General features: G+C 39.7%; 1 protein-coding gene across 1 annotated transcript in view; it reads left to right on the top strand.

Annotated features, from left to right (window-relative positions):
• Positions 1-11,846, top strand: part of LOC111223822 (myosin-7-like) — a 15,221-nt gene extending 3,375 nt beyond the window's left edge. The window contains exons 13-38 of the mRNA XM_022748105.1: positions 1,618-1,767; positions 1,855-2,025; positions 2,115-2,424; positions 2,566-2,642; positions 2,773-2,978; positions 3,057-3,180; positions 3,889-4,025; positions 4,139-4,394; positions 4,524-4,766; positions 4,855-5,031; positions 5,144-5,289; positions 5,408-5,498; positions 5,580-5,969; positions 6,090-6,216; positions 6,435-6,553; positions 6,694-6,890; positions 7,129-7,312; positions 7,562-7,727; positions 7,827-7,951; positions 8,034-8,342; positions 8,434-8,637; positions 8,764-9,060; positions 10,063-10,167; positions 10,417-10,512; positions 10,762-10,896; positions 11,731-11,846. Of these exons, the coding sequence (XP_022603826.1) occupies positions 1,618-1,767; positions 1,855-2,025; positions 2,115-2,424; positions 2,566-2,642; positions 2,773-2,978; positions 3,057-3,180; positions 3,889-4,025; positions 4,139-4,394; positions 4,524-4,766; positions 4,855-5,031; positions 5,144-5,289; positions 5,408-5,498; positions 5,580-5,969; positions 6,090-6,216; positions 6,435-6,553; positions 6,694-6,890; positions 7,129-7,312; positions 7,562-7,727; positions 7,827-7,951; positions 8,034-8,342; positions 8,434-8,637; positions 8,764-9,060; positions 10,063-10,167; positions 10,417-10,512; positions 10,762-10,896; positions 11,731-11,751 (4,563 nt within the window). The 3' untranslated portion in view covers positions 11,752-11,846. The remainder of the gene's footprint in view (positions 1-1,617; positions 1,768-1,854; positions 2,026-2,114; positions 2,425-2,565; positions 2,643-2,772; positions 2,979-3,056; positions 3,181-3,888; positions 4,026-4,138; positions 4,395-4,523; positions 4,767-4,854; positions 5,032-5,143; positions 5,290-5,407; positions 5,499-5,579; positions 5,970-6,089; positions 6,217-6,434; positions 6,554-6,693; positions 6,891-7,128; positions 7,313-7,561; positions 7,728-7,826; positions 7,952-8,033; positions 8,343-8,433; positions 8,638-8,763; positions 9,061-10,062; positions 10,168-10,416; positions 10,513-10,761; positions 10,897-11,730) is intronic.
• The last annotated feature ends 5,662 nt before the right edge of the window (positions 11,847-17,508 follow it).

Raw genomic sequence — 17,508 nt, 5'->3', positions numbered from 1 at the left:
GGCCAACCACTCTCTAGAGGCCTTTGGTAATGCCAAGACCATCAGGAATGACAACTCTTCCAGATTTGTAAGTTTCTGTCTGTAATGAAACAGCCCTTTGTGCCTCTTCTATATTAACTTTTTTTGTCATAAATTTTAGGGCAAATTCATCCGAATTCACTTTGCAGCCAGTGGAAAACTGGCCTCAGCTGATATTGAGACATGTGAGTAGTCTCTTTTCTCTACTTCTACTACTCCCATAATGACAACAATCCACTGCCATTCACCTACATAATGAAATTATTTTTCAACAGATCTGCTGGAAAAGTCCCGCGTCACCTTTCAGCTTAAGGCTGAGAGAGACTACCACATCTTCTACCAGATCCTGTCTCAGAAGAAGCCTGAGCTTCTTGGTAAATGAAAAGAACTGATCTTTGGATCAGTAAATGCTGGTAGTTCAAATGTTATTATAAAGTATCTCCAGCATGAAAAGGCTGAACAGAAATCTGTTTTGCCTTTCAGAGATGCTGCTCATCACCAACAACCCTATGACTACGCCTTCATCTCCAAGGAGAGACAAACCGTGCCTCCATCAATGATGCTGAAGAGCTGTGGCCACTGATGTGAGTGGGGATGCACCACAAAGACTTTTCATGGAATTATCTTATAGTTGACCTCATGGTGTTACTTAAAAAATCATGCTTTATGGCTGACAGCTGTTGAAGAAGATATAAAATCTATTGTTTCTTTTTAAAAACAAGATATATTAAATGAAGAGATCAACCATGTTATCTTACTGTAAAGAAAGAATAATTTAAAAAAGCAGGAGAGAGGAAGATGAGAAAAAAAATGAATGAATCCAAGTTAATGTGTGTAAGAGAAAATAGAGAAAAAAGAAACTGAAAATAATACTACTACCATCAATATGAATAGTATTAATCACAGTGACAACAATAGCTGTTGGTATGGGATCATGAAACTTGATGTCATTGAAATCACTGCATGAGAGTAAAAAATATCTGAAAAGACTGGATTAGATGTCTGATGTCAGATCCAACTATGGTTTCATGTGGCTGTGATCCTGGTGGCTCAGAGAGCACATGCTGTCTTATCCTCCTGTCACTAGCCTGATACAATGCAAAGAGTCAGTGACGTATCAAATATAATCCCCCTCTTTTCATTCAGGATGCCTTTGATGTGCTTGGCTTTACGCAAGAAGAGAAGAATGGCATTTACAAGCTGACTGGGCCATCATGCATTATGTAACATGAAGTTCAAGCAGAAGCAGCGAGAGGAGCAGGCAGAGGCTGATGGCACTGAAGGTTAGTGAAGCTCTCTTAAGCCTTGAAAGATGATAGACGAGATGTAAATCAAGGAGGACTTAATGCTTAACTCTTGTTCTCAGATGCTGACAAAGTCGCATATCTGATGGGCCTGAACTCTGCTGACCTCATCAAAGGTCTCTGTCACCCAAGAGTCAAAGTAGGAAATGAGTGGGTCACCAAGGGACAAAATGTCCAGCAGGTAAGAATGAAGAATGTCCACTGAATTATGATGATGATGATGAAGAAAGCAACATCCGGTGTACAACACTCGCTATTTACTGTATCTTTTAAAGTTTGGATTTCTTTTTCTCAGGTTTACTATGCTATTGGTGCACTGTCAAAGTCAGTGTATGAGAAGATGTTCCTGTGGATGGTGGTGAGAATCAACCAATCCCTGGACACCAGGCAGCCTCGCCAGTACTTTATTGGTGTGCTGGACATAGCTGGATTTGAGATCTTTGATGTGAGTGACTACAGTAAACCAGACCTCTTTCAACATAATATGAATCATTAGATAATAAATAAATTGATCTTTTTTTTTGCTTTCCAGTTCAACACCTTTGAGCAGCTGTGCATCAACTTCACCAATGAAAAACTGCAACAGTTTTTCAACCACCACATGTTTGTGCTGGAGCAGGAAGAGTACAAGAAAGAGGGCATTGAATGGACCTTCATAGATTTTGGTATGGATTTGCAGGCCTGTATTGACCTGATTGAAAAGGTGAGGGACAGGCTAAATGTTCAGACATGAATAAATCAGGATTACTGACATTATATTACTCATTTTACTTTATCTTTTCATCTCCTCAGCCCATGGGTATCATGTCTATCCTTGAAGAGGAGTGCATGTTCCCCAAAGCCTCTGATACCACATTTAAAGCTAAACTCTATGACAATCATCTGGGGAAATCCAACAACTTCCAGAAGCCCAGAATTGTCAAAGGAAAACCAGAGGCCCATTTTGCCCTGATGCACTACGCTGGAACTGTTGATTACAATATCAACAACTGGCTGGTGAAGAACAAGGATCCTCTGAATGAGACCGTTGTAGGACTCTACCAGAAGTCTTCTCTCAAGATGTTGAGTATCCTCTTCGCAAATTATGCTGGAGCAGAATCATGTAAGAATAAAGTGAATGTACTATACTAACCTCCACTGGAAATATCAATATTTTATAAAATGTGTCATTGTGAGAACTGCAAGACTAACTGCAGCCTGTTAATGCAACCTAATGAGACTGTTAATGCTAATGTTTTATTAGCTGAAAGTGGAAAAGGCAGCAAAGGAGGAAGCAAGAAGAAGGGCTCATCCTTCCAAACTGTTTCTGCCTTGCACAGGGTTCGTAAAGACAAACAATGAGTACTTCATATAGAAAATAATGACAGAGACATCATTTTGCACTTATAAGTTAAAGGTATACTTCACAATAACCTACACTTTAAAAAAAAATTTTTGATTACCTCCACAGGAGAACCTGAACAAGCTGATGACCAACTTGAGGTCTACTCACCCTCACTTTGTACGCTGCATCATCCCCAATGAGACCAAGACTCCTGGGGCCATGGAGAATCCTCTGGTGATGCACCAGCTGCGCTGTAACGGTGTGCTGGAAGGCATCAGGATCTGCAGAAAGGGCTTCCCCAACAGGATCCTCTACGGAGATTTCAAACAGAGGTATTATCTCATGCCATTTTTCTGTTACTGTATAATTCCAAAAGAAAATAGAAATATAAGTCTTTCTTGATTTTCTAGATATCGCATCCTGAATCCTGCTGCCATCCCCGACGGTCAGTTCATTGACAGCAGGAAGGGAGCTGAGAAACTTCTTGGGTCTCTGGATATTGATCACAATCAATACAAGTTTGGACACACTAAGGTAATCAATAAAAGGGAAAAACCAAAGCACATATATGTTACATTGTCTAATATGTCCATAAACATCAACAGTAATCACTAGTGAACAGTTATAGGACCATAGTGTAGGATTTAGGGGGACCTATTTGCATTAATGGAATATAATATTCATAATGATGTTTTCATTAGTGTATAATCAGATGAAATTAAGAGCTGCTGTGTTTACGTTCACTTAGAATCCACCAAGCCCGCAATGTTTCTACAGTAGCCCAGAATGGACAAACCCAATACTGGCTTTTTTGTTACCTGAGGGCCACCAAAGGTTCTCCTACAAGCTTGGAAAGTGGGAAGAGTGAGGGAAGGGGTATTGAGTTGGTTGCAATCTGCCACCTCACCAGATGCCAGTAGATCCTACACACTGGTCCTTTGAAGCAAGATTATATAACTTTTGTTGAACAGTAAGCATTGTGACAACAAGTGACAAATACGGGATAATGGTAAATGTGAAAAGTGGTAGAAGAGTATGTAGAGAGGAGTCATCAAGTTACTACACTGACTGAATTTTTTCACAGCAATATATCTTAAGTTTGTGAGCATTAGTTATTATTTGCCCTCTTAAGCTACTGGTCTTACAGGACCAAACAAGCCTATGGCAGAAAAATGTACTAAAGTGGGAGCCATTAAGTGTAACACCTGGTGAACATTTACCTGTGGTGACATGCTCCTAAAGGTGTTCTTCAAGGCTGGTCTTCTTGGGCAACTGGAGGAAATGAGGGATGACCGTTTGTCACTCATTATCACTGGAATCCAAGCGAGATCAAGAGGTCTGCTGGCAAGAGTGGAATTCCAGAAGATTGTTGAAAGGAGGTCAGAGGAATCATCCATTTAAAATAAATAAAACCAAGTAAATGATAATGATTATTCATAATGATCTTGTTTTGTAGTAAGTCATAGTAATAACTTTGGTTGATCTTGGCCAGAGATGCACTATTGGTGATCCAGTGGAACATCCGTGCCTTCATGGGGGTCAAGAATTGGCCCTGGATGAAGCTGTTCTTTAAGATTAAACCACTGCTGAGATCTGCTGAGGCAGAAAAGGAGATGGCCAACATGAAGGAAGAATTCCTGAAGCTGAAAGAAGCTTATGCAAAGTCTGAAGCTCGTAGGAAGGAACTAGAGGAAAAAATGGTATCACTTCTCCAAGAGAAGAATGACCTGCAGCTCCAAGTCCAGGCTGTAAGTATACTGAAGAGTTTTCTAATGATTAGATGTCAAAATATTCATTAAACCATACGCAAAATAATGCATACATGCAACTTATCATGTGTTAACAATGTTATCTACTTAATAACAATTTCAATTCAGGAGCAAGACAATCTTGCAGATGCTGAAGAAAGATGTGAGGGGCTGATCAAACACAAAATTCAGATGGAGGCAAAAGCCAAAGAGCTATCTGAGAGACTCGAGGATGAGGAGGAGATGAACGCTGAACTCACAGCAAAGAAGCGGAAGTTGGAGGATGAGTGCTCTGAGTTAAAGAAGGACATTGATGATTTAGAGTTAACTCTGGCCAAAGTGGAGAAAGAGAAACATGCCACTGAGAACAAGGTATGACAACTCCCCAGCATGCTAGTGCATGAACAAGTGACATGTTTTTATCTTGTTTGCAATAACTACAGTATTTCTCAATTTGCAGGTGAAGAACCTGGTCGAGGAGATGGCAGCTCTGGATGAAATCATTGCCAAGTTGACCAAGGAAAAGAAAGCCTTACAGGAAGCTCATCAGCAAACACTGGATGACCTGCAGAGTGAAGAAGACAAAGTCAACTCTCTGACCAAGGCCAAGTCCAAGCTGGAGCAGCAAGTGGACGATGTATGTATTTAAAAGCTTGTTGTCTCCATCATTTTAAATGTGTGTAGAAAGGTCATTCTCTGTCCAAAACTTGTTGATGAAAATTGTGACCTTCTCTAATGATATAATCCAGCTTGAAGGTTCTTTGGAACAAGAGAAGAAAGTAAGAATGGATCTTGAGAGAGCAAAGAGGAAGCTGGAGGGTGATCTGAAACTGACCCAGGAGAGCCTCATGGACCTGGAAAATGACAAGCAACAACTTGAAGAGCATCTGAAAAAGTAATTATTCTTTATGTAGGCATGTATTTCGTACAATACAGATATGAAAAAGGATACAATAATGCTGATACTGCTATACAGTTGCTCTAGCTTTTACTATTTCCCTATTTTACCACAGGAAAGACTTTGAAGTCAGTCAGCTGAATAGTAAAATAGAGGATGAGCAGGCCATTGCCATTCAGCTCCAAAAGAAACTGAAAGAGCTGCAGGTAATGAATGACTCACATGTACTGGTTCAAAATTGGTAAAAGCGCAATAGTAAGAGTGACTAAATAATTATGGCTCAACAGGCCCGCATTGAAGAGCTGGAAGAAGAGCTTGAGGCAGAGCGAGCTGCTCGTGCCAAGGTGGAGAAGCAGAGAGCAGACTTGGCCAGAGAGCTGGAGGAGATCAGTGAGAGGCTGGAGGAGGCTGGTGGAGCAACATCTGCCCAGATTGAGATGAACAAGAAGAGGGAGGCTGAGTTCCAGAAACTCCGCAGAGACCTTGAAGAGGCCACTCTGCAGCATGAAGCCACCGCTGCCACGCTCAGGAAGAAACAAGCTGACAGTGTTGCTGACCTGGGGGAGCAGATTGACAACCTGCAGAGAGTCAAGCAGAAACTGGAGAAGGAGAAGAGTGAGCTCAAACTAGAGCTGGATGATGTGGTCTCCAATATGGAACATATTGTGAAGACAAAGGTTAGCTCAACTGACTAAATTAATTTAGTGTTAATGTTGACATAGCAAACATAAGTAAGTATTTGGTGTGCAAGGGGTGAGGTGTATTTATAATTCTTGTTATGATGTGATTTATTTTAGACAAATCTAGAGAAGACATGCAGGACTACGGAAGATCAGATGAATGAATACAAGACCAAGTTTGAAGAGGCTCAACGCTGCATCAATGACTTCAATATGCAAAAAGCAAAGCTTCAAACAGAAAATGGTACTATTTTTGCAATTGTTACAAACTGATACCCAAGTATTTGATAGCTGACAATTTTTGTTTACAAAATGCTTCAAACTTCAACTTCAAACAATACAAAAACTGAAAAATATATGAGGTTTTCTGTAAAAAAAAACAAAACAAAAAACAGACAAAATGTTCAATATAAGTAAAAAAAGGACACAGTCAATAGCACTCTGCATTTTCCAAATTACTAGGTGAGCTCTTACGGCAACTGGAGGAGAAGGATTCCTTGGTGTCTCAACTCACAAGAGGAAAAATGTCTTACACTCAACAGATTGAAGACTTAAAGAGACAACTGGAAGAGGAGACCAAGGTAAAATCAGGTTGCATTGCATTCATTTAATTCAAGTGGTCATTAGAGGAACTGCAGTTCTTGGCCCTTGTTGGCTTCATTTTTCAGGCCCTAAGTTTGCTGCTTGGGTGTTACTCATTCATATGATTTTGTTTCAACAGGCAAAGAGTGCTCTGGCCCATGCAGTGCAGTCTTCTCGTCATGACTGTGACCTGCTTAGGGAGCAGTTTGAGGAGGAGCAGGAGGCCAAGGCTGAACTGCAGCGCAGCATGTCAAAGGCCAACTCTGAGGTGGCTCAGTGGAGAACTAAGTATGAAACCGATGCCATCCAGAGGACTGAGGAACTGGAGGAGGCCAAGTAAGACAGTTTATGATGCAAATTCATTATTTAATCTGTAATTCCTAAAAAGACATTTTACTTCATCTATCGGGTCAGCTTTTTGTTTGTGTTATGTTCCTACTAAAATATAAGACGAACAAAAAGTTTGTCTGTTAGATGACTAAACAGCCAAAGTGGTTGATTTTTTATACAATTGTGTTATCCAACAGGCACAACTGCAGGAACATTAAATCATTTGAATGATTGATTTCTTTAGGAAAAAGCTGGCTCAGCGTCTGCAGGACGCTGAGGAGGCTGTTGAAGCAGTGAATGCTAAATGCTCCTCTCTGGAGAAGACCAAACACAGACTGCAGAATGAGATTGAAGATCTCATGGTGGATGTGGAGAGGTCTAATGCTGCTGCTGCTGCTCTGGACAAGAAGCAACGAAACTTTGACAAGGTGAAGTACTGCTGATAATTCCTGTGCACCAAACATATCAATTGGTAGCGTAGTCTCTCACACGTATTGATTGGATGAATCTTTTATTTGACCTTTTAATTTGATATTTCCCAGTGATTAAATGTGTTAATTAAACTTTATATCTTTCCACTTTAATTGTTTCATACATGGTGCACTCCCAAACCTGTAGTCCTGTCTCCATTCATGCAGCACATATCCACTTACTGTTGGTCTTTCTATTCACTGCAGGTCCTGTCTGAGTGGAAGCAGAAGTATGAAGAGTCTCAGTGTGAGCTGGAGAGCTCTCAGAAGGAGGCCAGGGCCCTGAGCACTGAACTCTTCAAGCTGAAGAACTCTTACGAGGAGTCTCTGGATCACCTGGAGACCATGAAGAGAGAAAACAAGAACTTACAGGGTAAGATTTACTACCAGGGTTTCTGGTCAGGTTTCTGTAGACATACTTTACAGAGTTAATTGCAAAGCCATCGTAATCACACTATTTTACATCCTACAGAGGAGATATCTGACCTCACTGAGCAACTTGGTGAGGGAGGTAAGAGCATCCATGAACTTGAGAAATTACGGAAGCAACTGGAACAGGAGAAGAATGAGATCCAGTCTGCTCTTGAGGAAGCTGAGGTACTGGTCTTCCTCTATGAGTACATTTTAGAGTAACACTGACTGCTGTTATGTTAAAAGTCTGTACTCTCCTGCCCACCAGGCCTCCCTGGAGCATGAAGAGGGTAAGATTCTGAGAGCCCAGTTAGAGTTCAATCAAGTTAAAGCTGACATTGAACGCAAACTAGCTGAGAAAGATGAGGAGATGGAGCAGTGCAAGAGGAACCTTCAGAGGACCATTGATACCCTACAAAGCTCTCTGGAAGCTGAGTGTCGCAGCAGGAATGAGGCCCTGCGTCTGAAGAAGAAGATGGAGGGAGACCTCAATGAGATGGAGATCCAGCTCAGCCAGGCCAACAGGCAGGCAGCTGAGGCCCAGAAACAACTTAAATCTGTTCATGCGCATCTGAAGGTAAACTAGTAAAGGAAAATCTCGCTTTCTTAAGATGTTTCATATTCAAACTGCTTATAAACATTAATGTGATTGATGTCATCTCATTCAGGATTGCCAAATTCAGCTCAATGAATCTGTTCGGGCCAATGATGATCTTAAAGAGAACATTGCCATTGTTGAGAGGCGCAACAACCTGCTTCAGGCTGAGCTGGAGGAACTGAGGGCTGCTCTGGAGCAAACTGAGAGAAGTCGCAAACTTGCTGAGCAAGAGCTTCTGGATGTTAGTGAGAGGGTGCAGCTACTGCACTCACAGGTGAGACCTAATCATTCATTGCAATCATTTCAGATGATTCAATCTTGGACATTACAAAGAACTCAAAATTATCACTATTTCTTAAGTGTAACTATGGACCCTTTCTCACATCTCAAATATATGTAGAACACCAGCCTGATAAACCAGAAGAAGAAACTTGAGGTTGATGCTTCCCAGCTTCAAACTGAAGTGGAGGAAGCAGTGCAGGAGTGCAGAAACGCAGAGGAAAAGGCCAAGAAGGCCATTACTGATGCTGCAATGATGGCAGAGGAGCTAAAGAAAGAGCAGGACACCAGCGCTCACCTGGAGCGTATGAAGAAGAACATGGAGCAAACCATTAAAGACCTGCAGCACCGTCTGGATGAAGCTGAACAGATCGCCATGAAGGGAGGCAAGAAGCAGGTGCAGAAGCTCGAGGCCAGGGTAAGAGAAATTCGCCGATATACAAATTTATTCTGTGATTTAGTGTATTGTATCAGCTGGAAATAGACATTAGATGGTAAATTGTGGCCATAAAGGGACAAACATGGTCAGCAACAATAATCAGATAGGCTGTGGCATTCAAACCATGACTGATTGGTATTAAGGGGCCCAAAGAGTGTCAAAAAAAAACCATTCCCCACACCATTAGTGTCCGGTTTTGGCGAGCGTCTTGGTTGATGATGTGATGTGGAACCTGATGTGGTCTTATGCTGTTGTAGCATCCACCTCAAGGTTCGACATGCTGTTAATTCTGAGAGGCTTTTCTGCTCACTAACGTTGTAGAAAGTGGTTATCTGAGTTACCATCACTTTCTGCACAATTCTGAGTAAAAACTCTAAAGATTGTTTGCGAAAATCCCTGGAGATCAAAAACACTCAAACCAGCCTGTATGACACCAAGATTCATACCACAGTCAAAGTCACTGAGGTCACGATTTTCCCCATTCGGATTTGTGATGTGAACATTAACTGAGGCTCCTGACCTGTATCTACAGGATATTATGCATCACACTGCGGTCACATGATTGGCTGATTGGATAATTGCAAAAAATAAGCAGGTGAAAAGGTGTTCTAACAAAGTGCTCTATGCTGCCTAATAAATAATTGCTGTAACAACAGCATACTTGCACATCCATTAAAGATTGAGAAACATTATAATCCCATCACAGTCTAATTTCTGGCCTCAAACATAAATTCATCATTCCCTGGTCTGTTAATCCTGAGCAAAATATACATATTTAGTCTTTAGTTTGCTAGCTGGTCAATTTCTCGACCAAGTAGTTTCTAACTTTGCCTGTCTGCTGTTTGATTATGGGCAGGAACTGTACACTGTACCTTTCTATTTTCAGTTATCTCAATCAACGTTAAAATATATTGATTAATGGAGCTTTGAGCTTCTTGTGGACAGGTGAATTGCCTATATATGATTTTCTGATGTTTTCAGGTGAGGGAGCTTGAAAATGAAGTGGAGTTAGAGCAGAAGAAGAGCAGCGAAGCTATAAAGGGAATCCGTAAATTTGAAAGACGCATCAAGGAGCTCACATACCAGGTCAGTTTTTGTTTCTTTCCATAATCTATACAATTGCCAATAAGTGTTGTATTGTATTTTCATCCATACAATGTATACTGTTCATAGTGGTCTTCTTACCTGCTCATGCATATCCATTGTCCATCCAGTCTTCTGCTATACCACACCTACTTATCCATACTTTATTTCTGGTAAAATTAAGATGGTAATCAAAGACAGTACTCCTTACTGAACTTATGAGTCTCTTTCCTATTCTCCTGATTTATACAGACTGAGGAAGACCGCAAGAATATTGCGCGTCTGCAGGATCTGGTTGACAAACTGCAGCTGAAAGTCAAAGCCTACAAGAGAACTGCTGAGGAAGCTGTAAGTGTGGGCTGGAAAACTTGTTTGTGTTTGTGTGCTCAACGTCTATAAGCTTCATAGTTACAGTTCATACCACATCTTTATCTTATACAGTTTTTGTCACGCTGTGACGCTAAAATACTTCCACTGTGACTTGTTTTAGACCTAACTTGTACACAAAGAGACTGTGATTATTTGTGTAGCTGTCCCTTTCAGTTGATGATGATTGTAGTATTGTAATGTGTTCTGCGTTTTTGTTGAATCCTACAGGAGGAGCAGGCCAATACTCATCTGACCAAGTTCCGTAAGCTGCAGCACGAGCTGGACGAGGCTGAAGAGCGAGCCGACATCGCCGAGTCTCAGGTCAACAAGCTGCGCGCCAAGAGCCGTGATGTGGGCTCAAAGGTAAGAAGCTCCTCTGTATTTCAACACAACACTTCATACACAGAACTGTCCTACCTCCTTCACAATATTACACAATAATGAATTCCAATGCAATCCATTTCAAGTTGTGTTTTATATGTAATGCAAAATCTGTAGTGATAGAACATAACTTTTAATGGTAGAAATAAATCAAACCAGTTTTTGTACAGATATTTTTTATTTTGCTTTTCTGAATTTAGTTAATTGTAAGTGTAATTTAATGGGGTTAGTGATAATATAATTTTTGTCACAGGGAAGGCTCCATTACAGCTTTGTTAGTGAGTTGACAGTAAAGATGGGTCAGAAAATGAGGGAAGAGCGAAATGTTATGTAGAAAAGGTCCCTGTCCAGACTCAACCCAGGATTTTTACTATAATGTCTTCATCACAGGGATTCTTTGTGAATGCAGAGACAGCAATAAACATTACCAACCAATCAAATCAAAGTAAGAGCAAATAAAGATGCCAAACAATGCTTCACGGAAAACTGTGGCTTGAAACTTACGGAAGATAAGCTTGGCTCTTCAAATGTTATATAAATTTCAATATATGATACATATAATCTTAGCTTTTCTCAAAATACATTCAGTACTGAATTATTTTTCTCTAATCGTACAAATTCAACATGACTTTTTTTTGAAGATTTGTGAAGCCAATATGCCTCAATGAGGAAATGCTGACATTAAAAAAGCATTAACTTCTAACATCTTCAACATTACAAAATGCAGTTTTGGTGTACTACCTTGTTTAACACTTGTTGAGTCTTGCTGGTCTTCTGTCTCTAATCCGTCTCTCTGTCTACTCTCTATCATCACAGAAAGGGCTAGATGAGGAGTGAAACTCACAGACGGCCACCTAAGAGCTTTGGGATCTCCTGTGCTGTAGTCCCCTTTGTCTCCAAAGTAACTGTAGAATAAAGCAAAGTGCATCCAAGTTGTGTAGAGTCCTCATTCATTTCAACCAGGAACAATGCTCCATGTTAAGTTTAAGATAGGAGGCACAAGACAGACCTGTCATATAATGTATAGGTCAAATTCAATGGGCTCTATTTTCCTGTTTACCAGAGCAAACAGTTTTTATGCAGTTTCCCTTGGGCACAGGTCTATTTTTTTTTCGCATCTGTGCCTGTTTGGAAATTTCCAGGCACCAAACGTACATGTTTGCACCAAAGTGGAAGAAGAGGAGCAGCTTAGGCTGTGTTTGTGCTAATTGGGTGGTGCAGTCCAATTTTGTTTTCTCATTTTGGAGCAAAACCTGCTAAGACCATCTTGTTGCAAACGCAGATGCAGGGCAATTTGCGTGGCGCACACAGAGACCTCTCCAAAATCAAACAACTCTAAATTATTTATTAATTATTTAAGTATGGCCTCTTTCCATTTGCTACACTTTTTTCAACTACTGCAGATTCATACGCATCAAATTACATCTTAAGACTTAAAAAGATTACCAACAACGTCGTCTAGGATCCACATGATCCTGTGACCGGGAGTTATGCAGAAACGTCAGTGCTACTGTTCTGTGTTTTCCTAATCGGAGTGGAAAGCTTTTATTGACAGATTATGCACCACTGACACGGAGTGGAAACCTTCATTAATTATTTAAATCTTTTGGTGAGACACCGGGATTTGATGTGAACTGACCTTGTGCGTTTTTCTAAATAACCTCCAAATGCCACTTTGTATTAGTATGTTTTAAGAAAGGGATATTTCATTATCTTCAAGTGGATGAAAAAGGAAGGAAGTCTTCCAAATACTCTCAAATATGTTTATTGTACTTTAAAGACATAAATCAGTGTTTTCAAATATGCAGAGGAGAAGAACAGCAGAGTTTAAATTAATTTGCCTCCAACCTAATTGCTGCTGCACCAACGCACATCAGCTGCCTGTCGATGACAGCATCGACTGACAGCATATTGTGGGCGATGTATAAATATTTTTGAGATATTGTGTATTTTTATGGAACTTCAGATTGTTTCGTTCATAGTCCTCAGTCTCTCGCCCTCGCTGCTGCTTTTAAAAGGGAATGAGATAAGCTCATGAGATTGGTCAATACTGAAGCTCGCCCCGCCTCCATCTGTTGAGTCTGTATTCTCTACACTAATAATGAATTCAGCCTCTCCTTCATGTTGTTGTGCCTGGTTTGTGTCAGCGCCTATTGTCACCAAAGTTGCAAAGAAATGTCTGATCAAGCTTATTTGTGTTGGCGGATTATTTATTCTGTCTGCATCCTGTTTCAAGAAAATAGAGCCCAGCATGTTACATTTTCCAACTTTCACTTTAACACTAATGAAAAACATCACCCAGTTGGTAAATGTACTTCAGTAAATGAAGACAGGGTTAGCACTAGAAAGCTCAAAAGGAAGTGAAAAACTCACACATATACACACAGTCCATCTGCATTAGAACAAAAACTTACCACATGAACAATAGCATGTGCAGCATTGTTCATTGTGGAGGGTGACAAGTGGGAAAAGGTTCTGATGTAAGGTGGTTCACTCCTGCCACCTGGTGCTGACACTCTGAACTGTGTCTGACTTTCTATTGTTGCAGAGATGTTTTCAACACTCTCACAAAAAGTTTTTTTTTAAAATTTTCTTTCTTCACTGTCGAGACACACATGAATTCTAATAGCTGTTCTGTTCTGGTATATCAAGTTAGTGTGTGTAACACGAACAGGCCTGAACGTGTAGCAGCAACAAATATTGTACAAAAATATCTTAAAAAGTTTCTTTTAAATCTCACAATCTTTTATTTTTTCCCCTGAAAATTGAATATTAAAAAAGTCATCCAGTGATGTTTAATAATTTAACCAGATTCTACTACAAATTAACTTGTTCAAGACTTTTCTCAAATAAAGTGTAATTTTCATCGTGTCAAAATACTGACACTGTAAACATAGTGTCACCTAGTTCTTGAAAGTCTTGAAAATATAAGACTATAACTTATTTGATGAACAGATGTATGTTCATTGCAAAATAACAAGGGATTTGCCATCAAGACACTAGCTGACACTAGCTGGAAGAAAAACTTCCAAGAAGAAACAGTGCTGATCTGCTCTGTGTCTGTTGATGTAGTATAAGAGAAGTACTTTCTTTTCGGCTGAGTGACAACCTGAAGCCCTAAAAACTTTGAAAATCAGATGAGAACAGTTCTGGAATCTCTATTCAGAAATGTGGAAATAGCATCAAGAATAAAATGTCTACAGTGGGTTGATTAGGCTTTTTTGTCTCTAGACCTCCAATGGCATTTTAAATGTTTACTGACTTCAGACAGTCTTTGATATTTAGCACCTGACTACAGGTGACAGGTTTTATCTCCTCTGTGCTCAGTAATATGAGAGTAAATTAAACATTTTACAAGTTAAAATACTGAGGAGAGGTTCTGATAAAACACAAATTATACTGTATAATTTACTGACATTATTTTATTTGACACACATTTATTTCAATGGGTGATAATTAAATATTACAATTTATCGAATTCCTTTTGAATTGTATTGTGATGATATAATCTTCTCATGTTATAGTTTTACAAATGTATATCATCCAAATTAATGATTCAGCGCAGGTGTCATTAAAAATAAAACAATATTAGTTACTGAAGTTTTGGTTCCACAAACAGAGTGCAGTCTCACATGATGCATGACAGAGGAACATCTTGTGATATATCAATATTGTAAAAAATAACCATGTTAATATTTTGCTGTACAACATTCAGTAAAACAATATTCGACAAAGTGTTTCTGAAGCTACCACACAACTATTACAAACTGTGTAATACAGTGAAACAGAAGCAGTTCAATCAAAATTACACAAAATACAATACAAACAAATAAAAAGCTGAAACTGTTACATTGTAACTAATTACAACAAACTGAATTTAATCAGCTCTGTTACACTAAATCAATCTTCTAGCTGAATCAGTGACAGACTTACCTCATGCATCTGCAGCAGCACAGTGGAGAGACCGATACAAACGTCGAGCAGGAGCAAAGTGAGAGGTGGATTCACATCCACCCCTTGATGTTTGCTCGATGCTTGTCGAGTACTGAATGCTGACCTTGATCCCACACGGCTGTGCCCTTACGAGGTTTTAGATATCTGTAGGGAGATTATAGGATGATAGTGTTTTTCTTTGCCATCCACATTCTAACACGAACAAGACTAAATAAGCCATAGCTCTTTGTTTATCTTCCTGCTGACACCTTAAGATCCTCGCTTTAACCTCATTAGCATTGTGCTAGGTTTCACTGTGTCAACAGCTTAACAGTGCAGATCTGTGATGTTTAGAAATGCTTTAGAATTGATTAGCAGACGCCACCACACCACCAACAATAGCATATCAAGGTGACACCATTTGTTCTTTCCATTTAAGAGCTTAGCTGTCAACAACTGGTCGTACCTTAGAGGAGTCCGGCTGTGGCTCTGTGTCGATACAGTGAGGAGGAGATGAAAGCCAGGAAGGGGACACAGCATAGATGAAGATTTCCAACGGGATTCAGACAGCTGAGAATGAGAGTGAGTCCAACAATGTGAAAGCAAATTCTGACCAACCCTCACAAGGTCCACTGGAACATTGCTCAGCACCACAATTCAGTCTCATTTTACAGGAGGAAACAAAATGTGCCTATATGTCTAAAGGGCTGAGGGTGAAAAGCTTTCTCCTCGCAGCAGTGATCACCAAAATTTACTTTCTACTGATGTTCCACAAACCTGGACAGATGGTAGTCAAATTCACACAAATTCAGTCAGTTTGTACATACTACATGGATTCAAACCATGAGGAGGAAACAACAAATGATTATGTTCCATGATGGAATAAAACTTTAAAAATGGTGAAACTCTAGGTCTAGAACAAAGAGAGGTTTCTGCATATATTTTCCCTGCCATGCACCTGTTACCCCTCATCCATCACGACATCACACACTGCAGTTCAGCTATATCAGTGCCCTCAAAGGCTGCCCTTCTCAATCAGAGAGAAAAAAATCCAGACAAGAATTTCACAGGGTTATCTTTGTCCTCAAGGCCAAAGGAAAGGGAATAATGCCATGACGACACCATGAGACAAAGGGTGTAGATCGAGCAGGGCAGAACAGTGGTGAGTGATAATTTAAAGTCCTTGAACTTAGCTCTCACTTGACAACAGCTGCAACACTTTATTGTCTCAGCAGTGGCTCTAGAAATGCATTTCACCCCCCTCACTTTCACACATGACTGTCCTCGACTGAACTTTATCTTTTTGATTAAGAATCTTAGTCAGAAAAGTCTGGCACTGATCTCAAAAAACAATGTTTGAAGAACAAAGACATCTGATTAAGTCAATAATTTCGCTTGTTTGTTTGCCTTCTGTTTGGGATTTAGAAGAGAGAGACAGAGTCAACTGGTGCTGGTTCTGTAAGAAGAAAAGTTTTCCTTGGTCAGCACATAAAAATGTGAATTTAAATGGAACATCTTTATCCCTGCCATGTTTTATATTTCCAAATTTTAAGTCGTGGTTATCAAAAGATTTCAGCTGCTAAGTAACTAAAGTAAATTATACACCTAAGACCTTCTTACCAAAATATACAGTGTGCCATAATAGGTCATCTGATTTGCCATCAGTTCATTACAATCATCATTAGCAAGTAAAATAATCAACTATTTTATACCACATGACAGGAGTTGAAGAGACACATAATTTTAGTTCAAGATTTAAATGTGAAATCAACAAATTTAATTAAATAAAGCCAGTAGCTAATGAAAAAAAAAATAGAATGACCTGTTATTATTTCTATGAATAAAATAGGAGTCATTTGATATCAAGCCTGTCCCTGATTCCCACCTCTTGCCCTCCCCTTTCTTTGCAACATGTATTGTTGTCCTCGCCTTGTTTGTCACAAGGTGAAAGCAACAAATAGCAGCAGTACATCCTGCCCAATTAGGAGAACGCTTTTTTAATGTGCAACCTTTCTCCAAAAATTCATCCCATATTTGGTGGATAAACAACCTTTATTAAGAGAGGGAGGGCTGCTGTCAGCGACGGGGCTGATCGCTGCACTAGATTTAAGGTTGAGAGTCAAAGGTAAGCAAAACATTTATGTACGGGATAAAAAGTGTGACACATTTCACTTTTTAATGTTAAAGATCTTGATATGTGCTGGTTTCGCTATGGAGTATTTGTGTGTAAAGTTTTAGTGATACACTTCACAAGGATCATGTTCTTTGCTTGTGGTAACAGATGGTGTTGTTGTGGCAGTAGTAATGGAATAATGCTTTGCTTTGTTATCTGGTTTAAACAGTAAGACCCTGACTGACACTGATCTCCTTTTGTAGTCAAACCCACCCAAGGTAAATGTCAGTTTTGATTCTATCTGAAATGTCTTTAATCATGACTACAGCCCCCCCTCCTTCAGTCAGGACTTTTCATGTACAGGAATTTAATTGTTGATACATGATTGAGAGTGCAAGGTTATTTGCATACTGAAGGGAGGGTTAACACAAACTTTGGATTCATTTTGGCTCAGTAAATTACTTTGTTTAAGCCTTTCTTTGATCTGTATCCCAGTAATCTCCAAGGCCAAGATATGTAGATCAATAGTTCACAACTCTACATTTTAC

The sequence above is a fragment of the Seriola dumerili genome, unplaced genomic scaffold, assembly GCF_002260705.1.
Source record: "Seriola dumerili isolate Sdu_G_001 unplaced genomic scaffold, Sdu_1.0 BDQW01000116.1, whole genome shotgun sequence".
In the NCBI taxonomy this organism is placed as follows: Eukaryota; Metazoa; Chordata; class Actinopteri; order Carangiformes; family Carangidae; genus Seriola; species Seriola dumerili.
Note: the sequence above shows the minus strand (reverse complement) of the source record. Positions and strands in the feature narration are given on the sequence as shown.